General features: G+C 34.0%; 1 protein-coding gene across 1 annotated transcript; it reads right to left on the bottom strand.

Annotated features, from left to right (window-relative positions):
* Positions 1-1,090: 1,090 nt before the first annotated feature.
* Positions 1,091-10,102, bottom strand: LOC109111451 (transcription factor GATA-4-like). The gene is made up of 6 exons (XM_042778153.1): positions 9,410-10,102; positions 3,997-4,163; positions 3,048-3,173; positions 2,829-2,910; positions 2,566-2,687; positions 1,091-1,549 (listed from the first exon to the last, which is right to left on the bottom strand). The coding sequence occupies exons 1-6, from the start codon at positions 9,936-9,938 to the stop codon at positions 1,433-1,435; spliced, it is 1,143 nt and encodes a 380-aa protein (XP_042634087.1). The 5' UTR covers positions 9,939-10,102; the 3' UTR covers positions 1,091-1,432.
* Positions 10,103-25,902: the final 15,800 nt, after the last annotated feature.

Genomic DNA, 25,902 nt, shown 5'->3' with positions numbered 1-25,902 from the left:
TGCTAATGCAAAGGTTTCAGGTCGACTCAGGCTTCACAATAATAAAACCTGAACGGAATCAAATCTAAATTTTCTTTCTGAACAAAACGCAAAGGTTTGAGTCCAATGTGAGCAGGATTAACAAATTGCGAGTTCTTTGAAATAGGCTATATCTGCTCATAGACATGTCCATCATAACAATAAAAAAGAGAATAAAGGTTCCCTGCAGATAAAGTGTGAAGGAAAAGATATAATTATCCATTGAAATTCAGCGGGAGTGCTTTGAGCTTCATTTGAATATTGTTTCTGAAGAGTTCTGTTCTAAAAATGTTGCAACAGACCGCAACAGTTACTACATTTTCTCCAGATAAGTGTTGTGTTTGACTGTGCAAAACTTTTTTTTAAAGAAATAGTTCACCTAAAAATGAAACACTGCTGAAAATGTACCCCCCACCCTTGGGCCGTGTGAGATGTAAATGAGTTTGTTTCTTCATCAGATTTGGAGAAATTGCATCACTTGCTGACTGCAAGTGAATGGGTGCCGTCAGAATGAGAGTCCAAACAGCTGATAAAAACATCAAAATAATCCACAAGTAATCCACAGCACTCCAGTCCATCAGTGAACATCTGGAGAAGACAGAAGATGAAACACATCCAGCATTAAGATGTTTTTAATTAAAATACATAGAGTCCATAATCCATAATAACACTTCCTCCAGTGAAAAAGTGCATCTCCTGTTGTCTCTCACATCAAAATCCAGACACATATTTGTTTAGAGCTGTTTAAATGCTGCTTGATCTGTGCAGATTTCTCTCCTGATTCACACCAGAACACTTTTTCACTGGAGGAAGTGTTATTATGGATTATAGACTCTGTGTATTTGAGTTAAAAACATCTTAATGCTGGTTGTGTTTCATCTTTTGTCTTCTCCAGATGTTAACTGATGGACTGGAGTGCTGTGGATTATTGTGATGTTTTTATCAGCTGTTTGGACTCTCATTCTGACGGCACCCATTCACTTGCAGTGAGCAAGTGATGCAACTTCTCCAAATCTGATGAAGAAACAAACTCATCCTAATCTCGGATGAAGCAAATTTTCATTTCTGGGTGAACTATTGCTTTAACACGTTTATCTGTGGCAACTGAAGGGTTTAAAATGAATGAAACCAATGTCTTAAAGATGAATAAAGCACATCAAGCCGTGATCTGGAACATCCAGGTTATATAATGTTCTCGTGATCTTCTGGGACTGAAGGGTCTTTGGTTCCTGTGATTCGTTCCAGGGTTTTCTGCTTCTGATCAAGAGCTGATCTGTTGATGTGAATCCAGCACAGCGTTCAGGTACCACTTCATTTCATCACTGACACTCATCTGTTCTGGCACCAGATGGAGCAGATCTTCTGCTCTGAGCTCTGCAGGGAGTGACGCTTTCAGCAGGAGGATCTCGGGTTCTTATGTCAGAATCAGGCTGTTCCACACTTCACTTTTGGAGCTGGAAGATCCACTTGGAGAAAGTTTGAGAGCAGAGCTTGAGCTCGGAGTTCCCAGATAAGACGGAAATGCAGAGACCTGGATGGACAAAGAAAAGACTCGGGATCATTCACTTGTGCTGGAGTTTTATTCACTTTAAACAAAAGCATTTAATAAATATATACAATATATACAATAAAAATATACAAAGTAATTGTAAATAAGCTTTTGATTAATAACATGGACATTTAGGTTTCTACACTAAGATAAATTTAAGTTTTTTTTACGTAAATAAAATGGAATACGTATACTGTAATTATATATTTATTATTATTATTATTTATTATAATGTAAGTATTATATTTAATGCTGCAATTGTTATTTATGCACATATTATACATTATGTTAAAAATATTATCAATCACAGTTGTATTTTTATATATATATAGTTATAGTTTTTCAATTAATAAATTTTCAATTAATACTCTTTAAATTAATATGGACTTGAAAACTGTTAAATATATAAAATATTAAATATATTGAAAAAAATATTTATAATACTTATAAATGAAAAATATATATATATATGAATCGAATTGAAATAATATTGAATTGAATACAAATATTTACTTTTTCATGAACTCTTTAAAAGAATATGAACTTATAAACTGCACAATAATTATAAAAGAAATTAAACGCTGCCTGAATATGTGAATATATTTATAAAATATTTTATATATTTAAAATAACAATATATAAAATATATAAAAAAAAAAATTACAATTATTTAATATATATAAATACTATATAAAAGTAAAAAATATATAAATTAAAAATATTTAATTAATATGAACTCATGTAACTACTTAATTAATATTACCTACATCTAAATAATAATAATTATTATAAAAAAGAAAAAAAAAATCTGCCTAAAAATATTTATTAGATTTAAATTAATATTTAGATTTATATATAAACAAATTGTGTTTATTTAAATAGTAATATTAATTAATTTATTAATTAAAATATACGTTGTATTATATTTCAGTGACTGTTTGTAAATGAGTCTTTATTTATAAAACTGCAGTAAGAGAGTGTGTGTTGTGTTTTCTGACCGCTGTGTTCATGTTGTGGTGTGTGTAGAGTGACACTGTGTCCGGCTCAGTCTTTATGGGCCGCGGTTCATCTGTGGGACTGGAGCTCAAAGCACTGGACGCCGTCTGACCCTCAGATGACCCTACAAATCACACACAGGTCAAAGGTCACAATCACTGATTGCACCACACTCATGATTTCATCTTCATCAAGATGATTCTGACTTGACATACTATAGACGTGAGAAGAGTTTTTGCGTTCAGTGATCAGGATCTGCACTCACCAGGTTTGGACTTGCTGATATTTTTTGGTTTGCGTTTTCGGGTCTGAATCCCCTCTTTTTTCATGGCGAGAGGACGAGGAACCTGAACAGAAGAGCAGAAAGTCATTCTCTGACTCCATCTGCTGGTCACACATGTTACTAAAGAGTATTGGGCACAAAAACTGCGCATTTGCATTGCCAGAAGAAAAAGTAAACTAGATAAACTAGAGTCTTTCTCACCCCGTGGAGCTTCATGTAGAGTCCGCAGGCGTTGCAGACCGGCTCTCCTTCTGCATTACGTCTCCAGAGAGTAGTTGTGGTCGTCTGACAGTTAGTGCAGGACAAACCAACCCGTCTGGACGCAGACTGACCAGGAGACAGAAACCAGCAGGTTAGAGATACGAGTCAAACCTCCAAAACACTGCAATAATAAAAAGTAATGCAAAAAAAAAAAGAAAAAAAAACTTGCTGGAATCCCTGAAAACATTGCAATAATTAAAAAAAAAAAGTTTAAAAAATGCAATAATAAATAAATTAATAAATACTGCATGAATACAATGCAATGCAAAATAAAACATGAAAAAAGTGGGGGGAAAAATAAACACTGCAATAATAATAAAAAAATCACAATATGCACTAATAGAATGTAATGCAAAATAAAAAAAATAAACTTGTTGCAAACACTGAAATTACGAAATAATAAATGCAATAATAAAAATAGTGCAAAAACGAACTTTTCAATGATAAAAATAGTGCAAAATAGAAATAAAACTCTGCAATAATAAAAATATAAAAACAACACAGAAATAGCTTTGCAATAATAAAAAGTAATGGAAAATGTATAAAATAAACACTGCAATAATAAAAAAGTGATGCAAAAAAAGGTTTTAATATATACAATATAAATATATAATTTTTCAATAAAAAAATAGTGCAAAAATTAACCCTGCACTAGTAAAAAAGTGCAATAAATTAAAAATAAATTTATACCGCTTATTAATTATGATAGGTCAACAACATAAAAAACGTGTGTTTAATGAACTGTACTGTACTATCACTTATACTATTCTTATTTATTATGCATGCATAGATTTTCAGGTTGAAATAAAAAAATATCAGTTTCCCAGATCTCAGAGTATTTCACATGAATAATGTTGTGAATGTTGTTAGTGCTGTTGGTGAAACGCACCAGTCGTCTCTGCGGTTTGATGAGCGGACGGTTGATCCCGTTCATCTTGTGGTAGAGACCGCAGGCGTTACACAGGTAATGACCCGTCCCGTCCCGCCGCCACAGAGGAGTGGACATCGCCCCGCAGTTCACACACTCACGACCCTCAGCGAAATCATCCAGCAGCTCTGACGAGAGACAGACACAGACTTCATTAACAAACACACTCATACATATCAATATTCAAACAAAACCACAGACCTGCACTCTTACAATCAATGTCCACATCAGACCTGCTCTGAGCTGACTGGAGAACATTTACATTTCACAAAGACCTTCTATTCTGTAGTTCTGTAGAAAAACATCTGTGTTCTGGTGCTTTAAAACGCTGATATTTTAGTCTAGTTAGTCTGATCTTTTTAGCATTGAAATATAAGTTGTTAAACTTGCAACTTTCTGCAAACGCTAAAAAGACTGCAATAATGAAAAAAAGCGCAATATGAAAAATATAAATATGCACTGCAATAATAAATATATTGCAAAATAAAAATAAACTTTCTGCAAACCCTGAAAAGACTGCAATAATATATAATAGTGTAAAAATTTTAAATAAGCACCGCAATAATGAAAAGTGCAAAATAAAATAAATAAATAAACACTGCAATAATAAAAAATAAAAACTTGCTGCAAACGCTGAATAATAATGCAAAGCAAAACAAAACACATACTTTCTGCAAACACAAGAAAAATAGTGCAAAATAAAAAGAAATTAACACTGCGATAATAAAAATTAATGCAAAATAAAAAAATAACTTTCTGCAAACACTGAAAAGACTGCAAAATAAAAAATTTTATAAATACTGCAATGCAGTGAAAAATAAAAATAGATAAATATAATCAATGCAATAATAAAATGTGCAAAAAAATAAACAATACACACCATGATAAAAATTATGCAAAATATAAAACAAACTTTCTAACACTGAAAAGACAGCAATAATAAAAAAATAATCAATGCAATAATAAAAAGTGCAAAATATAAATAATAAAATTAATCAATGCAATAATAAAAAAAAGTGCAAAATGAAGAATAAAAAGTCATTCTGCAATAAAAATACTGCAATAGTGATGTTTCACATCACAGGAAGAGTCACAAATGTTTGACAGCAAAATGTGAAGTCTAGCAGTTTTTTCTTGCTTTTGCTGAAGGCTCCTGGTCAGCAGAAGGCGCTGTTGTTCATGCAGGGTGTGACAGACTGCGGTGTCACTATCAGACATAAGAGCTTGTCCTGCACAAACTCAGCTAATCTTTATAAATGGAAACAGTGCTCATATATGACAGACGGCCCCTGAGGGGCCCTTAACTACACCACTGAGCGACGGACCAATGTGGACAAATGAGACAGACGCTAATCATTCCTCTCTCTCAATAAACCATTCTTCAGGCTTTAAACACCTGTTAGCTTTACTCACATTTATTCAGCATCATAAATCATCTGTCACACATCAACACAGACACAAAAACATTTCTGATCCACTTCTTTATCAACACAGATGAATCAGAGGATTGTGATCTTAAAATAGCTGAGAAACACTGTTAACTAACAGTGAACGATTCGGTTTTATTTTGCAACTTTTTAAACATAATTTGTTAATATTCCAATGTTGTTGTTGGTTTTTTACTATTACAGCATTTATTTGCACTTTCTATTAGTGCAGTGTTTATTTTTATTATCTATTTTGCACTTTTTAATATTGTAGTGCTTATTTTTATTTTGCACGAATATCTTATTGCAATCTTTTCAGTTTTTACAGCAAGTTGCAAATTCTTTTGACAACACATTTTACAATTTATTCTTCAATGCTAAAAAATAGATTATTAAACACTGTTAAAGATTGAATAATAAAACAGTGAAAATAAATATATATAAAAAGATATATAACAAATTATATATAAATATAATCAATGCAGTAATAATAGTACAAAATAAAAAATAACACTACATGCTGATATAAAAACACCGAAGAGACTGCAATTATAAAAAATAGTATAAAATAAAAGAAAAAATAAACACTTTAATAATGAAAAGTGCAAAATAAAAATAAACACTGCAATAATAAAAACTGTGCAATATATATATATTAAAAATAAACACTGCAATAATAAAGCAGTGAACAATAAAATAGATAAATATAATCAGTGCAACAATAAAAAAGTGCAATAAAAAACATGCAAAATAATTTGCACACATTTGCACACATAAAAAACATGAATAGAATGTACATTCAGAATTATCTGGTCTTTAATAATGTTTAAAAATGCATAAAAACATTATTTATACACTGTTCATAGAAGAGAACATTCAAAAGTAGCATTTCCATAATGTTAGTAAAGTTATAAAATGGAATGTTCCCTTAACGTTTGCATTTTAAAACATAAAAAACCCTAAATTTTGAACATTCAGAGAACTCTGAGAAATAATGTTTTCAAAACTCAGTGTTCTCAGAATGTTCGCACAAAAATGCCATTATAGATTTTTTTTTTCTGAAACATTTCAAATGGACGTTCATGTAACATTTTTAAATGTTACATCTTGTTTCTGAACGTTCCAATAATGTTCGCAGAATTCTAAAATAGAATGTTCCCATCACGTTAGCACAGCGTCCTCAGAACATATTTTTGTAAGTGGCCTTTACTCCAGTCTGACAGCAGCTCTAACCTTGAGATTTCAATCCACACGACAGGAAGAGAGAGCACAAGCCTGTTAAACGAATCACTAATCATTCAGCTCTATTGACAAATCACAGATTGTTTGGAACAATCACTTCAGCGTTAATGACTGGAGGTCCAACACTTACACAACACACTGCAAAACACACACCTTCACATGAGCACCACTTGGAGAAATGGTCCTTTTTGGGAATTTTACTATGGAAAACTTCTTTTTTTAATCTCTGATAAACTCATTAGAAGCTGCAAAACGTCCAAAAATAAAGACAGACAGAAAACAAAACCAAAGATAAATGAACTCAAGCTTCTTTTAGTCGCGTGTTAAAGTCCATCTCTGCCTTCATTTATGACAGACTATTAATAGCACAAGATTCCTATCAGTTATTAGGTTTAATGAAAAATCTGCTTCTATAGTTTATTTTATTTATCATGCACACAGATGTGTGATTATGTCTCACTCTGAACGGCACAATATAACAATAAAAAAATTAAATAAATTATCTTGATCTTGAATAAATCTTAATCATATTAATGAGTGTGCAGTCTTTGATATAAATACAATCTTATGTGATGGCTGATTATCATTATTACATGAGTTCATCTAGTTAATATAATCTATTCAAATAAAATGGCCTTTAATAATTTAACTTCCAGCCTGTTAACAGGATTTAAAAGAGCAAGATTAAAGACAAAACCACATATTTTTGTCACTTACACTCTGTTTTTTTTTTTTTTTTTTTTTTTTTTTTTTTTTGTCAGTCAAGGACAATATTCGCGAATTTAACCCTTATTAATCATTTAGATGTAGTATGTATAAAAATGACCAAATTAAATAGTTAAAATGATTTATTTTATCCGAAACGTAATTTATTCGTTTTTCGCACAGGTACATTTATTGAATTAAAGTGTCGTTTACCATTTTACAGTGAATTATATTATTCGTTAATTATAGTTTTATTGATTTGTAAGACTATAATTAATGTTTTAAATGTCTCTCGCAAGTAAAAGTAATCATATACACGCCAGAAAAAAAAAATATAATTTATTTAGCCCTAAAATAAAAAGAGCATACTTAAAAAATTATAATAAATAAATAAAAACAATCATAAGTGTTTGATTAATTTTCGTTTTTTAATTAAAGTGCTTACTCTTCATGAAATGTAAACAAAAAAATAATTATAATTCAAAAGTGAAACAATTTCACGTATTAAGGCTGAAAATAATATTTCGATTTTGCATGATTTATAATAATCAGATCATCAGACATTATGTCTTAAAGTAAATATAAACGACCCCAAAAGACGAAATAAAACATTTTTCCCTTTTCATTGTCTCGTGTATCGTGTCTCGACCTTAAAGACACAAAACAGAAAAGAAATTCAGTTCTAATGGAAAATATTTATTTCGTAGTTTTTCATCCACATGCTCCCCAAAATATCCTTTTTGACTATTTATAATCGCGTTTTGTCGATTTTAAAGTTTAAGCAACAATAAATAGGCCTACATTCATATTAAACACGCAAGAAACGAGCAAAATGATTAGCAGTAAATGCACAGGCTGTTATTTTCCCTTTATTATAATTATTAATTGCTGCTGATAATAATGTAATAATACTAAAGCAATCCAGTAATCTATTCAATATAACATCAGTTGTTGACGGATCAATCTTCAGATTACATTGCACACAATGAAGGTTATTTAAAGTGACAGCTGTACATTTTCACATAATATACAGTTGTGTTGTATTGGTCTATGTTCAGATTCAGATCCAATTTTTGCAATATTTATTATGACAAACTCGATCAGAGTGAAATCATATAAGTTCTGGGCTCACATGCATTGATTATGTACAAGACTGTTTATTATAAACATGTCAGCTCCGTAATCCTTCATAAAAAAGTAAAAAATAAAAAAATACAATTCAGCTAAAATTATCAAAGACAGCATATTTTCCAAAAGCTGCTTATACCCATAAAAGCCCAAACTAAATTTATTTTAACATGTTAAGCAATTTTAGGTTACCTGACAAAACTGAATTATTACTCTGATAATTGTTATTTTGTACAGAAAATAGGCCTAAATGTAATGTATATATATATATTTATTTTGTAGTTTTTCACCCACATGCTTTCAAAACGCAACCTTGAAAAAATAATATACTTTCTTTCTTTTACTATTTATAAGCGGGGTTTTGTCGATTTTAAAGTTTCATCAGTAATCAAATACATTCACGGAAGGAACAGGTAAAATTAGCAGCACATTTATAAGCGTTAAATTAAATGTAGTTTAATTCTATTCTCATATCAGTTAAGTTTTGTCTGGCAAATTCTAATTTAAAGTTCGTAAAATAGCACGTGCAACCCTAAATGCACATCAGATTTTTCTCTTACATTTCTACCTAATTTTAAGATCTCAAATATCCCTTTTACCGAAAATACATCACTGTAAAAAAATATATATATATTTTTCAAAGTTGCAAATAAAAAAATATTGGAGTAAGCTTTAAAAGAAAAATAATTGAGTCTTTCTGCGCTTTAAAATTTCATGTTAATTCAATCTGTCTGCCGTTTCATTGTGATTATTTGTGAAAATGATTTGCAGTTTCTTTGCTATACCATTTTTTCAGTTAACTTTATTTTACTTTATTTATAATTTATCGATACGGCTAAGAAAAAAGTGCAGAAATCATTCTGAATTCTCACCAAAATTCTGGTGTCGCGCGGCACCGGCCGCTCCTCCGCTCTGGAGGCTGTGCAGCACGGAGCTGTCGAAGTGCGACGCCGTCCACGAGCCTCCGATGTTCGGGCTCACGTAGGCCGGGTACCCGCTGTGATAGGATCCGCTCAGACCGCGGGTCCCGTAGTGCTCCCGCCCGCCAGCGGAGATGTTCAGCGGACTCGTGTAACTCGCCGTCTCCCGGGCCGTCGCGACCCCGGAGGTTAACGGAGGGCTCGTGGAGAACGTGAACCTGGAGACCGGAGAATGATGGTGCCCGCCGGCGGAGCTGTAAGAAGCGACCGCATCCGCGCCCGGCTGCGCCCATCCCGAGTGTCCGGACACCGGGCTGCTCTGCTGCGGCGTCTGGAGGTACGGCAGCGCCGGGATCATCGGGGTGACCCGGGTGGGCGTCACGTACACCGGCGAAGCGGCGGCGGAGACGGCGTTATGGAGGAAACCGGGCTCGTAAGACGCGGGTCCGTGGTTCGTGGTCATCGTTACGCCTTGATACATGTCCACAGGTGAGCGATCACTCCACTCGAGAGCACCGGAGCATCGGCGTCGATCTCACCGGGCTGACCTTCACCCTGCGCCCGCCGGGAGCATTTTCTGCTTGACTTCACTCAGAGGAAGACGAGGGTGGATAGTCTCACAGAAGTCTCTCCCAGCACTCCTCCCAATCTCTCCGCCTCCAGTAAAGCGCATCTCATTCCTGCTCGGGTCACCGACCTCGTTTACAGGAACACAATATTCCGATCATGTCTGCTCCATGCAAATAAACAACAAACTATATTTCGTAAATATATATATATTTTTAAAGCTAAAATCATTATGATGCATATAAGGTGCGTTATGAAGCATTATGATGCAAACAACAATTCATGTATGACATTTATTTATACGCATATATCTGCAATATGTATATTTGAGCAATGTGCATACGAATTAATTCTGAGATTCTACTTTCAAAAATAAAGATTCCATTTAACTAATTAATATGGTCATATAAAAACTCTTTCCCAATAATTTTTATTCTAGTTCTTTAGAAAAGCATCTGTTCAGGTCCTTTAAAGAACCCCAAAAACTTATTTTATAAAACATAAAAATGAAATATATTTATATACCGCATATTTATTTATGTATTTATTATTATTATTTTACCGAATTGAATTGGTTTCCTCCCAGGAGGAAAACAATTATTACCAGTATTGCAAGAAATGAGCATAAATTAAAAGAATGTATGAAAAAAATTCACATTTAAAGATGAAACCCACTTGACTGAGGCCCTCATTAAATGATGATTAAATTACATAAACGTCGCATGACAGTTGACAAGCAAAGGAGAAGAGAAACTAGAAAAAAGCAGGGAAGAGTGTTAGATATTTCCGAATTTAAATGCTTATTATACACACGTCTGTACAGTTTATCTAAATTATTTAATTAGACAATATTATTTCCTAAGAATTATATAATATAAATGAGCACAGTCAGATATGAACTTATAATACATCGTCATTGCATGACGATTATTAAAGCTATTTAAATTTTTCTCGTTGACACTGTGAATTTCATAAGTTAGTAAAAAGAAAACCTTATATAAATTATACGCATATCTTTCTATCATGCCTCTCATGACACTTTTAAAAGTAAAACAAAAATCATGTTCCTCATAACTAATTCTCATATTTGATATACTAGTGATACAATAATATTCAAGTATTTCTTTTAAATATTGTATGTAATATTGTATTGATATTAATGTTTATCAGTGGTTTCTGCAGGAAGAGTGATGGATGTGATTGATGTCTCCGCAGCTCGCGTGATTGCCGGAAGTCTCGCTGCTGTTGTTTTCAATTACACATTTTTTACTGTCATTTTGCTGTTCTTTATAAACAAACTCAGACTTTCATGCTGTCCATTTCCTTCCTAATTTACAGTTATGCGTCTCCATATGCGCCTTCCATTTTATGTCATGTTGTTTCCTGTTTAAAAACTTGCATTTTTTGTCTAATTGCAGAATTAGAGTATAGAAATGCTGTTTTGCCAATATTGACAATATTGACAATAAAAAACAGAAATATGGTAAAATTGCTATTATAAAAAAGACAATATGCACATTTAAGACACGCTGTGTAAGTCTTCATGCTCACTTGAAGAGAAACAAAATTAAATGGAAAAACCATTTACTGTATTTTAGGGATTTTCTGGGTGAATGAGTTTGATTTTTGCATTGTAGATAATGGTCTCTCTCTCTCTCTCTCTCTCTCTCTTTCTCTCTCTCTCACACACAAACACAAACACACACACACACACACACACACACACACACACACACACACCTGTATATAATAATAGAGGATATTATTGATAGTGAGTCCAAAGCAGGGCAGGATGCAGTTTAAGTGAAGTAGGTTCTGGAATACTTGGAAAATCAGCAGATCTCCTCCATATCTCTCCCTGCTTCCTCAGCGGCTCCGTCTCCATCCGCATGGCACTGTGAACCTCAATGGGACGCTTTCCACGGCTGCTGCTGCTGCTGCTGGCCTGTGATCCCAATCACAGGTCTGATAAACAACGTGAAAATCCTCTGCTCCTCTACAATACAAGCATTATATTAGAGAGGCTCTGAGGTGAATCCTTCAGGACAGGTTTGAAAACCCCTGTATTAGAATAATCAAAATAACAGAGGAGTCATTTTAGGATGATGAGTGTAGAAATCTTTATTGTCCCTTTGCAGCATCACATAAAATTAATTTACAAGTACATAGATATACAATAACACAAGCATATATGACGATGTTAAGTGACGCTGACGTCCTCACATGGAAACTACTGATAAACGACATCAAAGCAGAAGGCATGAACTTGCTAGAGAATTTACATCATCTGCAGAAGCAATACAACTCAAATCAATTTACAAAGGAAACACAATGCTTGGGTGGGCAGTTTGTAGGGTGTTGCTATGCAGTTGCTAGGGTGTTGTGTGAGTCAAGGTGTTGCTGTGCATTTGCTGAAGTGTTCTGAACGCCCTTTAAGTGGCTGCTATGTAGTTGCCATAGTATTCTGGATTGTGAGTTGATGTGTGGTTGTAAAGATGTTTCAAGTGATTTTTTATTTGTTTTTATGCAGTTGCTAGGGTGTTGCATGAGTTAAAGTGTTGCTGTGCATATGCTAAAGTGTTCCGAATGGCTTTTAGTGTGCTTCTATGTGGTTGCCATACTATTCTGGGTTTTGAGTGGTTGCCAAGGTGTTGCTATGCAGTTGCTATGATGTTCCAAGTCATTTCTAATGTGTTGCTATGCATTTCCTAAAGTGTTCTGAATGGCTTTTAGTGTGCTTCTATGTGGGTTGCCATACTATTCTGGGTTTTGAAAGTATTCCAAGCTGTATCAACACATTTCAAATGATGTTCCAAGTAATTTCTAATGTGTTGCTATGCATTTCCTAAAGTGTTCTGAATGGAGTTTTGGGTGGTGGCCAAGGTGCTGCTATGTGGTTGCCATAATTTCTATTGCTATGGGTCCTAAAGTGTGAAACTGGCTTTTGGTTGCCAAGGGGTTGCTCTGCAGTTGCTATGATGTTCCAAGTAATTTCTAATGTGTTGCTATGCATTTCCTAAAGTGTTCTGAATGGCTTTTAGTGTGCTTCTATGTGGTTGCCATACTGTTCTGAGTTCTGGGTGGTTGCCAAGGTGTTGCTATGCAGTTGCTATGATGTTCCAAGTCATTTCTAATGTGTTGCTATGCATTTCCTAAAGTGTTCTGAATGGCTTTTAGCGTGCTGCTATGTGGTTGCCATACTGTTCTGAGTTCTGGGTGGTTGCCAAGGTGTTGCTATGCAGTTGCTATGATGTTCCAAATAATTTCTAATGTGTTGCTATGCATTTCCTAAAGTGTTCTGAATGGCTTTTAGTGTGCTGCTATGTGGTTGCAATACTATTCTGAGTTCCAGGTGGTTGCCAAGGTGTTGCTATGCAGTTGCTATGATGTTCCAAGTCATTTCTAATGTGTTGCTATGCATTTCCTAAAGTGTTCTGAATGGCTTTTAGTGTGCTGCTATGTGGTTGCCATACTATTCTGGGTTTTGAGTGGTTGCCAAGGTGTTGCTATGCAGTTGCTATGATGTTCCAAGTAATTTCTAATGTGTTGCTATGCATTTCCTAAAGTGTTCTGAATGGCTTTTAGTGTGCTGCTATGTGGTTGCAATACTATTCTGAGTTCCAGGTGGTTGCCAAGGTGTTGCTATGCAGTTGCTATGATGTTCCAAGTCATTTCTAATGTGTTGCTATGCATTTCCTAAAGTGTTCTGAATGGCTTTTAGTGTGCTGCTATGTGGTTGCCATACTGTTCTGGGTTTTGAGTGGTTGCCAATTAAATTCTATTCAGTTGCTATGATGTTCCAAGTCATTTCTAATGTGTTGCTATGCATTTCCTAAAGTGTTCTGAATGGCTTTTAGTGTGCTGCTATGTGGTTGCCATACTATTCTGAGTTCTGGGTGGTTGCCAAGGTGTTGCTATGCTGCTTCAAAGAATTAAAAAAGTAATTTTAAAAAGTTATTTTTAATTTGTTGCTGTGCAGTTGCTATGGTGTTTTGGGAGTCAGCTAAAGAAGCATTTGCTTAAGTGTTCTGAGTGTTTTTATAAAAATACAACATAATACTCTTTGTTTTCCACAGCACATCTAAAAACATTATAAAAAAAATAAAATAATAATTATTAATATGTTGCTATGGGTCTTTTGGAGGCAAGACATTGCTATGCATTTGCTAAAGTGTTCTGAGTGTTTTTATAAAGTTGCCATATTATTCTTGGTGGTTGCCGGGGCGTTGCTATGCTGGTGTTATGAGGTTCCAAATAATTTTTAATGTATTGCGATGCCGTTTTTAGGGTGTTATGGGAGTTGAGGTGTTGCTATGCAGTCGCAAAGACGTTTCAAGTCTTTGTTAATGTGTTGCTATGAAGCTAGGGTGTTGTATGAGTCAAGGTGTTGCTATGGTGGTTGCCAGGGCATTACTATGCAGTTGCTAAGATGTTCCAAGTCATTTTTAATGTGTTGCAATGCATTTTCTAAGGTGTTGCAAGAGTTGAGGTGTTGCTATACAGTTGCTAAATGTTTTTATAATGTTGCCAGCATGTTCTGGGTAGGGATATGCCGGTATCAAATTTTCCTGTTGCGATTAATTGATAATGTTTTGTCACGGTACGCGGTATTATCACGGTATGGAAATTAAGTTTTAAAAAGTGGTCATAATACAGTATAACAGGTTAAATAACTTTTTTCTTATAACAAAAATAACTGAACATTTAAATACAATAAAGCAATACAAAAATATATTTAAAGTTAAAAAAATTTACACACCGATTAAAAGTGCAAAAGAACTTTAAAGACCCATAGGTATCACTTTACAATATTAGTTAACATTAGTTAATGCATTAACATTCACAAAGAGCAATGGCTACATTTGCTACAGAAGTTACTAATCTTTGTTACAAATTACAAGTCTTAGTTCATGTTAGCTCATTAAATAACACAGTTGCAACCTTTGATTTTAACAATGTGTTATTAAATATTGGAATACCTAAGATTAATGAATGTTCAGAAGAATTTTTCATTGGCAGTTTGTAGCTAATGAAGCCCTAATGTAAAGTGTTAATGAACAATAAAGAATCAAAACACTTTCAAACAATATCTAGGACATGTTGTAGTCCAGATTAAAATGGAAAAAAAAAAAATATGGAAAATATATAAATATTATTTTATATTATTTAAATGTTTAGAAAGTAGCAGCTGCTTTTATTTATGGGTTTTCCAGGGTAAGGGCTGCATTTTTTTGCAGTTTAGCACCATCTGCTGTCAGAGAGTGAATGTGCTTTCATTCAGCGCATCTCTCACGTGTTCCTCCATGTGCTTCTCGTGCGTGCTTGTTTACATCAGAGTTCACATGCGTTTTTAAAGCAGCATACAACGGTGTTGTGCATTTTGACCAGTTGATGGGAAAAGTATTCTTAAAATGCATTTCAAATTCTGAATAATTTGTAATATATAATTATTCTCGTTTTTTTGGAAGTGCCCACGATAACAATATCGTGCATATTCATTACTGCGATATATCGCATTACCGAATATCGGCACAAGTCTAGTTCTGGGTAGTTGCTAGGTGGTTGCTTGCTGACAGGTAGTAACAGCACACCTCTCCTCAACAAGACACATGATTTAAGGAATCATTCATGCCTGGAGCACAAACTTAACATTAACTCTTGGTGTTGCTGTTTGATTACATCACAATGAGCTCTAGTAGTGACTATAGATTTAGAAAACACCTCTAATAAAACAACAGGATAGTTAAAACTATGGGCATCATCACAGATGTTTTCTTGTCACATATGCTTTTTATTTCTATCTCTTTATTGATCGAAGAGAGTTTTGTGAGGTTTGTACAAATTATCTGAACGTTGGGCTCAGAAGCGCCTGTGTAATTCATTCGGGGCCAGACCACTGTCAAAGTGAGTATGAACGAGGTGTTTGCTGATGAAGACTAGAGCAGATAGAGGGAGAGACAGGGAGAAATGAAAGATAGCATAGATGAGGCTGACTGTGGGGGGAGGAGTGTGTGTTTGTTGGAGAACTGAATGCATTGCAAGAAGGGAAATCAAGATGGTGGAATGTGAACTAATAAATATGACCATCATTCTGTCTGCAAACCTAAAAAACATACTCTACACAAGCATGATGTGAACTTTATGTTGTATTTACATGTATGCATTTCATGCATTTCTGGGTTTCCTTCAAAGCTACAAATATGTTGATTGCATAAATGCAGTATTTTGCAGTGTATTTGACATGAAGACATACGGTTGCTAAGGTGCTCTAAACGGTTTTTAGTATGTTGCTATGCCGTTATAAGGGTGTTCTAGACAGTTGCCAATGTGTTACTATGTGATTGGTTATGTGTTCTGAGCTTCAAACAGTATATCATGTTGCTATACAGTTGCTATGGCGTTCTACAGAAGGCAGGTTCTAAGGCATTGCCTTATGGTTGCCAGGCTGTTGCTATGCAGGTGCTAGGGTGTTGCTATGTGATTACTGGTATGTTCTAAATGGAAAACATTATGTTGCTATGGTTTACTACAGTAGGTAGGTTTTAGGTCATTGCTATATGGTTGCCAAGGGTGTTGCTATGCAGGTACTAGCATGTTCTTAGTGGTTTTTAGAGTGTTGCTATGCACTTTCTAGGGTGTTGCTATGTGATTGTTTATGTGTTCCGAGCAGCATATATCGTGTTGCTATGGTTTTCTAGGTAGGTTCTAGGGCATTTCTATATGGTTGTCACGGTGTTGCTGTGTAGGTACTATGTGTTCTTAGTGGTTTTTAGTTTGTTGCTATGCAGTTGCTATGGTGTTCTGTAGGTGCTAGGACATTGCTATATGGTTGCCAGGGTGTTGCTATGAAGTTGCAACATTGCATTCAAGGTATGCATTTGATTAAATTCATGCATACATTGCTTGCTTCTTCTTAACCAGTCTTTCCTTTGATGCTATGAATATGTTGATATTTTAACTTTAACTTACTCACAGCATTTTGTAGTGTATTTGCATTCTAACACATTTCGCCATGAAATTGTGCATGATATTGAGCAAGAAGCCTATGCATTTACATACTTGCATATGTTTGTCCCTGAGGCATGACTGATGTGCTCCTGACATGAAGGCAGTCCAGAATAAATGCAATATGATGCATTATTATTATTTGGCAATTCTCTGATGGATGCATGTCCTTGAGTGGCTCTGTGCAGACTCTTGGGCTCAGGACGGGGTCGGTGGCCCCACGTGGCCCCTCTTCCTCTGGGTCAGAGCACAGCCAGACCCCCTGTCTCCAGGAAGAGCCTTTCAAAAGAGCATCCATCGGAGGATCAGACGGAAAACACTGACAGAACGAGACCTGGACATGGAGGACAAAACCTAAGAAATCAGGAAACAGCTCAAAACAAGTGACACACAGACCCCCCCCCCCCCCCCCCCCCCCACACACACACACACAGCCAGACTGAGAAGTATGTTTGAATGATGATAACTCAAAGGAACATGTAAGCATGCTCTTTCATTCCCACTTACAGTTCATTAAAGCACCAACTTTGCCTCAGCAGTTTTATCTAAAATACCCGACTGACACAAATGAGTCAACAGTTGTCGTACAGTAAGAGTTTCAGAGCTGTGAAATGAACGTGATAGCAGCTCAGAACATTTATTTGAAAATTAAAGAAATCCAATTTGTGATTTTCCCTTTCCTCTGGGAATGTGTGTAAATGTAAAGATAATTTCTGAGAATTATTTTTCATTTTCTGCAATGCTAGGGTACTATGAGTGGTTGCTAGGGTGTTGCTATGCAGTTGCTGATGTGTTCCGAGTGGCGTATACTGTTGCTATGGTGTTTTAGCTTGCCAGGGTGTTGCTATGCAGATACTTAGGGTTTTTGTGTGTTTTTAGTGTGTTGCTATGCAGTTGCCAGGTTATTGCTATGCAGTTGCTGATGTGTTTTGAATGGCATTTAATTAATTGCTGTGGTGTTTTAAGTAGGTCCTAGGGCATTGCTACTGTACATGGTTACCAAGGTGTTGCTATGCAGGCACTAGTGTGTTCTGAGTGGTTTACAGTGTGTTGCTACACAGTTGCCAGATTACTGCTATGTAGTTGCTGATGTGTTCTGAGTGGCATATAATGTGTTGTCGTGGTCTCTAAAGTTTTTCTATATGTTTTTGAATGGGTGTTCTAGACGTCTGCCAGGGTGTTGCTATGTGGTTGCTAAGATGTTCTGAGTGGTATATAGTGTGTAGCTATGCAGTTGCTAGGGTTTTGCTATGTGATTGCTGACGTGTTCTGAGTTGCATATACTATTGTCTATAGTTTCTATGGTGTTCTGGGCTGTTGCCAAGGTGTTGCTATGGTGTTCTGAGTGGTATATACTGTGTTGCTATACAGTTGCTAGGGCATTGCTAGGTGTTATGGGTGGTTGCTATGCTGATCTGGACAGTTGCCAGAGTGTTGCTATGTGGTTGCTAAGATGTTCTGAGTGGTATATACAGTGTTGCTATGCAGTTGCTAGGGTTTTGCTATTTGATTGCTGACATGTTCTGAGTTGCATATACTATGTTTCTATAGTTTCTATGGTGTTCTGGGCGGTTGCCAGGGTGTTGCTATGTGGTTGTTAAGATGTTCTGAGTGGTATATAGTGTGTAGCTATGCAGTTGCTAGGGTTTTGCTATATGATTGCTGACATGTTCTGAGTTGCATATACTATGTTTCTATGCAGTTGCTATGGTGTTCTGGGCTGTTGCCAAGTTGTTGCTAGGGTGTTCTGAGTGGTATATACTGTGTTGCTATACAGTTGCTAGGGCATTGCTAGGTGTTATGGGTGGTTGCTATGCAATTTCTAGGCTGATCTGGACAGTTGCCAGAGTGTTGCTATGTGGTTGCTAAGATGTTCTGAGTGGTATATAGTGTGTAGCTATGCAGTTGCTAGGGTTTTGCTATATGATTGCTGACATGTTCTGAGTTGCATATACTATGTTTCTATGCAGTTGCTATGGTGTTCTGGGCTGTTGCCAAGTTGTTGTGCTAGGGTGTTCTGAGTAGTGGTATATACTGTGTAGCTATTACAGGTGCCTAGGGCATTGCTAGGGTGTATGGGTGGTTGCTATGCAATTTCTAGGCTGATCTGGACAGTTGCCAGGGTGTTGCTATGTGGTTGCTAAGATGTTCTGAGTGGTATATAGTGTGTAGCTATGCCGTTGCTAGGGTTTTGCTATGTGATTGCTGACATGTTCTGAGTTGCATATACTATGTTTCTATGCAGTTGCTATGGTATTCTGGGCTGTTGCCAAGGTGTTGCTATGGTGTTCTGAGTGGTAAATACTGTGTTGCTATACAGTTGCTAGGGCATTGCTAGGTGTTATGGGTGGTTGCTATGCAATTTCTAGGCTGATCTGGACAGTTGCCAGAGTGTTGCTATGTGGTTGCTAAGATGTTCTGAGTGGTATATAGTGTGTAGCCTATGCAGTTGCTGGGGGTTTTGCTATGTGATTGCTTGACATGTTCTGAGTTGCATTTACTATGTTTCTAATTGCAGTTGCCCCTATGGTGTTCTGGGCTGTTGCCAAGTTGTTGCTATGGTGTTCTGAGTGGTATATACTGTGTTGCTTATACAGTTGCTAGGGCATTGCTAGGTGTTATGGGTGGTTGCTATGCAATTTCTAGGCTGATCTGGACAGTTGCAAGAGTGTTGCTATGTGGTTGCTAAGATGTTCTGAGTGGTATATAGTGTGTAACTATGCAGTTGCTAGGGTGTTGCTATGTGATTGCTGACGTGTTCTGAGTTGCATATACTATGTTTCTATGCAGTTGCTATGGTGTTCTGGGCTGTTGCCAAGCCAATTCTATTCTATTTCTTACTTAGCATAAAATACTTTGTCTCTATACAGTTGCTAGGGCATTGCTAGGTGTTATGGGTGGTTGCTATGCAATTGCTAGGCTGATCTGGACAGTTGTCAGAGTGTTGCTATGTGGTTGCTGAGGTGTTCTGACTGGCACATACTATGTTGAAATGCAGTTGCTATGATGTTCTAGACTGTTGCCAGGGTGTTGCTATGGTATATAATGTGTTGCTGTACAGTTACTAGGGAATTGTGTGTAGTTGCTATGCTGTTCTGAGTATTTGATTCAATGTCTAGGCAAAAGGTGATCTGAAAGACCTCAAATGCGGAAGATCTTTTCAGATGCAGCAGACATGTTTGACCTTTGTTTGTTTGTTGGCATCTCACACTGATATGTGTGTATGTGATGAAGTTAAGAGCGATCAATGACCGTCTCTCTGGTACGTTCTCTGCTCTTATCTGGATTGTGTGTTATCTCACTGAGCCAATCCTCTCAGAATCAGGCTGACAGAGAGCCGCGTGAGGATCTATAGACAGAGTGTGAGTGTGTTTGATCACTGCTATCTGTCACTGTGTACAGTTGTATGTGTGTGTGTGTTTTTGCAGAGCTGCTCAGATCACCTCATCACATCTACAAGTGTGACAGGATTGGAGAGGATTATCGGATTACAATCTGAACAAATGCATGGGAAGTTGCTAAGAAAATACTTAATGAGCTCTCTTTAACTTCTCAGATGTTTCTCCTACACAGAAACGAGACTAAATGTTGCCAAGGTGTTGAGTTTTTAATCTCCTACTGACTTTTGAGTCTTGAATGTATACGAGACTAAAGTCTCAATGTCTCAGACTGTGCTCAGATTTGCCAAGATACCATGCATTCGAAAAAAAGTTGAACTCAAACATTTCTTATCAAGATCTAAACAAGCTCAATCTAGTCTGATTTTTATTTATTTTGAGGAATTTTAAGAGAAATATCAGGAAGTTGAGATAAAACTCCATCTCCCAAGCTATGAACGAGCAATCTGTGAGCAATAAAGCCTGTGTGTTGTGAGTAAGAGTTACGATGTGTGTAATAGGTTTAGGGATGTGTGTAATGGCTTCAGTGTGTTTGTTTTGATGTAGTGTTTGTAGATCTGCGCTCTCTTTGTTTTATGCTGATGTTTAAATCACACTCGACCTTGCTGAACACACACCGGCGTTACCTTTAACCTCTTGTGTTTACAGCCAATCAGCTTTCGCCAATCAGCATCACCACAGAACTCCGGCCTCTGTGATTGGCTCGTTTCTGACCAATCGCAGGACGCACTCTTACTGGAACTCCTGAGAGGGAATCACATAGAAACAAATAGAAGAAATTAGAAATTATATTTTACATAAACAAAATTAAGTTTTTAGGGCTTTAATAACAAGTTTTGCATTGTTTCATAAGAAGTAAACACATTTAGCTCCTAAATTCTCATTACTGTAATGCAGGGGCAATGCATGTATTTCATGGACAGATAAATATTTTTAAAATTAAATATTAATATGTATATTAAAATATACATGAATAAAAGTTATATGATGTTAAATGCAAATTAACAGATTATGGGCTGGGAGCTCCCTCAGATGATAAATGCTGAAAACCTCATGCAATAACAAAAAGCAAATAAAAAAATTAATAAAATAAAATAAAATAAAATAAAATAAAATAAAATAAAATAAAATAAAATAAAATAAAATAAAATAAAATAAAATAAAATAAAATAAATAAATAAATCTCATTCTTATTATGTCCAGTTGTAATGTGGATAAATATATAATGTATCCAAAGTGCATTTCAGCAAGGCAGTATTTGTTGTAATGAATTCAATTTATGTTTGCTGAAAAAAAAAAAAAAATCCATTGCAGAAATTTAATTAAAAATCAAAGATTTACAATTTACAATTATTTGTAAAATCAATCACAAAAGAAAAACATCCAGATATAATCCAGATATGTTAGAATTAAAAAAAAGAATCCAGAAAAAAAGTCCTAATTGGGAATAATTTTCCTAAAGAAAAGTATTACATATATCTTTGTTCATTCACTCAGGTGATTCACTCAGAATTAATACTTGCTCTTGGTTTTATTACCTGTGTTTATTTATAGAACACATGAAGAGAGAGAGAGAGAGAGAGAGAGAGAGAGAGAGAGAGAGAGAGAGAGAGAGAGAGAGATGCAGAGCCTCACCCTCAGATAAGAACGGGCTAAAGTCCGACCGACAAACAAAGACAATAACACAACAAACAAAAAAACACAAATGAAAACAAAAAAACAAAAAAACAGAGAGAGAGAGAGAAAGAGAGAGAACACACAACCATACACACACACACACACACACACACACACACAGAGAGAGAGAGAGAAAGAGAGAGAGAGATACAATGATTCATGTTGGTTAGATCAGGGTTTCCCCAAACTGGCAGTTCATGAGTTGATGAAATGCTAATAACGAATTAAATCATAAATATGTACAATTAAATAAAATTATATTAAATAATAAATAATTTATTACTATAGTAAATATATATTTAATATATTAAATAATTATACAATTTAATTATATTTAAGATGTAATTCTTATAATTATAATGTATTTATATTTAATTATAATTTAAAATAATAAAATTAATTAATTCATTCATTATTTAATAAAAAAAATAAATAAATAAATAAAAACAAAACCCTTGCTGTAAAATATTGTATTTCTGTACCTGCATGTCATGTGACCATAAACCAACATCAGAGAACTGTGAACGTGCAAATGTGATTAAATTATTAAAATATTAACTTCAGTAATGAATGGCAGTCATATATATATATATATAATATATATATATATATATATATATACTATATATTATATTATATATATATACATATATATATATATATATATATATATACATATATATATATATATATATTATATATATATATATACTAATATAAATAACATAATAATAACAATAAAATAATAATACTAATAATATTAATAATAATAATAATAATAATAATAATAATAATCATAATATTGGGGCACAAACATCAATACAATACCAATATTATGAAGATGAGCAAGGCAGAAACAAGTAAAAACAACAAAACAAGTAACGATCCTCTCGAATCTCACTAAGAGAGTAAAGCAGAGCTTCCTGATTTTATTACATCATCACGGTCAAGGCCCAGTATAGGCTCCACAAGATCAAAATGTTGTAGTGTGTTTTTGTCATTTGTATTATATATATATATATATATATATATTAATGTCTATTTATTTTTTATTTATTTAATTTCCAGTTCAGTTGTTATTTTCAGTAATAGTTCTTGTTTTATAATTTTTAATTGTTAAATTTTATACAGTGTTATAAGTTTTTTTTGTCATTTTTATAGTTTTTTTTCTAAATTGTTTTTATTAATTTTTAGTAATTTTGTAGTGTTTTTGTCATTTTTATTTGTTTTTTTTCTAAATAGTTTTTATTAATTTTTAGTAATTTTGTAGTGTTTTTGTCATTTTTATTTGATTGTTTTTTTCTAAATAGTTTTTATTAATTTTTAGTAATTTTGTAGTGTTTTTGTCATTTTTATTTGTTTTTTTTCTAAATTGTTTTTTTTAATTTTTAGAAATTTTGTAGTGTTTTTGTCATTTTTATTTGTTTTTTTTTTCTAAATAGTTTTTATTAATTTTAAGTAATTTTGTAGTGTTTTTGTCATTTTTATTTGTTTTTTTTCTAAATAGTTTTTATTAATTTTTAGTAATTTTGTAGCGTTTTTGTCATTTTTATTGTTTTTTTCTGAATAGTTTTTATTAATTTTTAGTAATTTTGTAGTGCGTTTTTGTCATTTTTATTTGTTTTTTTTTAAATAGTTTTTATAAATTTTTAGTAATTTTGTAGTGCGTTTTTGTCATTTTTATAGTTTTTTTCTGAATAGTTTTTATTAATTTTTAGTAATTTTGTAGTGTGTTTTTGTCATTTTTATTTGTTTTTTTTAAATAGTTTTTATAAATTTTTAGTAATTTTGTAGTGCGTTTTTGTCATTTTTATTGTTTTTTTCTAAATAGTTTTTATTAATTTTTATTAATTTTGTAGTGTGTTTTTGTCATTTTTACTTCCATTACACACACAATGAGAGGAAATAATAGCACAGAGGAGTGTCTTAATTCAGCAGGTCATACAGCCTGATAAGTGAGGAAATATTACTGTTTGTCAAGGATCCGTACGGTTGAAGCACTCACACACACACACACACACCGTCAACAATCATACGTGTCATAATAAGAGGCTTGGTGAGGATCCTCTGAACAATAGGGCTCCACAGGCTGGGCTCTTATCAGTCTGAGCTCTTATCCAGACTGTCTCTGTTAGTCTAAACCCCCTTCAGCTCCACCGGACCCCTTATCAGGCCCCGCTGACGTCAGGCTCCTGCTGCAGACGGACACTGATAGTGTCAGGACCAGCTGATCTGTGGGAATCACCACATGAGCCCAAACCAGCGTCCAGAACCGACACGGACTCATATAGGGACAAAATGGGCTTTACAGTCTGATGTCAAAACGTTTCATTATAACAGCGACTACAAAAAGGTTTTTTGTTTGTTTGTTTGTTTTTTGTCAGCAAAACCACTTTGATCTCTCTGAGATTTTTAATAAATATTTAAATAACTTAACAACGCATTTGAATGTTCACGGTCCTTTAATGGTCACATAACATGCATGGAAATGAATACAAATGCATTTTTAGTAATGGTTTTGTTTTTTGAAATGATTGAAATATTTTTAAATGTTTTTAACAACACATTTAACATATATAACATATATAATAACATTATAATAAATTGTATATTTCTAATATAATTTTATTATATTATTAAAAATAAGTTTAACATTAAATGATTACATTAAAATAATAATTATTGAAATATTTAATTAAAATGGTAAGTGTTGTTTGATTGTATTTTTACATTATTTAGATATTTTAAAATGTATTTAACAACACATTCGGATGTTCATGGTTCACATACAACAAATAAATATTAAATATTAAATATTAATTATAAATACGTATATTAAAATAATAATTATAAAAATATTTATAGTAAGTGTTTTGTTTGTTTGTTTGTATTTTGATATCATTTAAATATTTTAAAATTAATACAAAAATATATGAATATATATATATATATATATATATATATATAGATAAAAATCTAATTCAACACTTAAAACCATTCAGGACTCCTTAGTAAATTTCACAACCTCCCAAACATCTTTAGAAATGACCTCTAAACCCGTTTTGACTCTTAAACGTGTATGAAGTCACTGCACAGAAATTAAGAGGAGAATAAATCTGCAGACGCGAACTCTGTAACACACTCTTTATTTTCACAGACACTTATCAAATGCTCCATACAATATTGTTTAAAATAACAGAAAAGCAAGACATTCACAATGTGACTCATCATTGGAGATCATCTCTATAAATATCCTGTTTTTCCAGCACGGAGTCATAAATTCCAGGAGTATGTAAACGGGCAGACAGCGGGTTAAGGACACGCTTAACATGGAAAAATGAGCTGAAACTGATTCTTTACTCGAGCACACGAGTGCAGACCTTCTGCAAACACAAAGTCTAGTTTTTCATATTAGTGTTCATGTTACTGCGGTGGTAACAACCACCTCCAGGACTCAAGGGGGCGATAAAGCTTCCTTCAAATGTCTGTGACTCAAATAGTTATAATATACATGGAGAGAAGCTGAGGATCCGTTCGCATTCACATGTGAACTGCAGCTGCTCAGTACAGCTCTGGAAGTATGAGATCTGGACGCTGTAATATTCATGGTTCATTGAACTGTCAGTCATTTTTCTCATCTGCTAAGAGTTTGCGAAACAACACGTAAAAAATCTAAAATATAAAAACAATTAAAAAAAACAAAAAAATACAATACAAAAAAAAAAACAAAAAAAAAAAATAAAAATATAAAATAAAAAATAAAATAAAAAATAAAACAAATAAATATTTATTTTAATA

This window comes from Cyprinus carpio, chromosome A20, assembly GCF_018340385.1.
Source record: "Cyprinus carpio isolate SPL01 chromosome A20, ASM1834038v1, whole genome shotgun sequence".
In the NCBI taxonomy this organism is placed as follows: Eukaryota; Metazoa; Chordata; class Actinopteri; order Cypriniformes; family Cyprinidae; genus Cyprinus; species Cyprinus carpio.
This window is presented reverse-complemented; position numbering and strand designations above follow the sequence as displayed.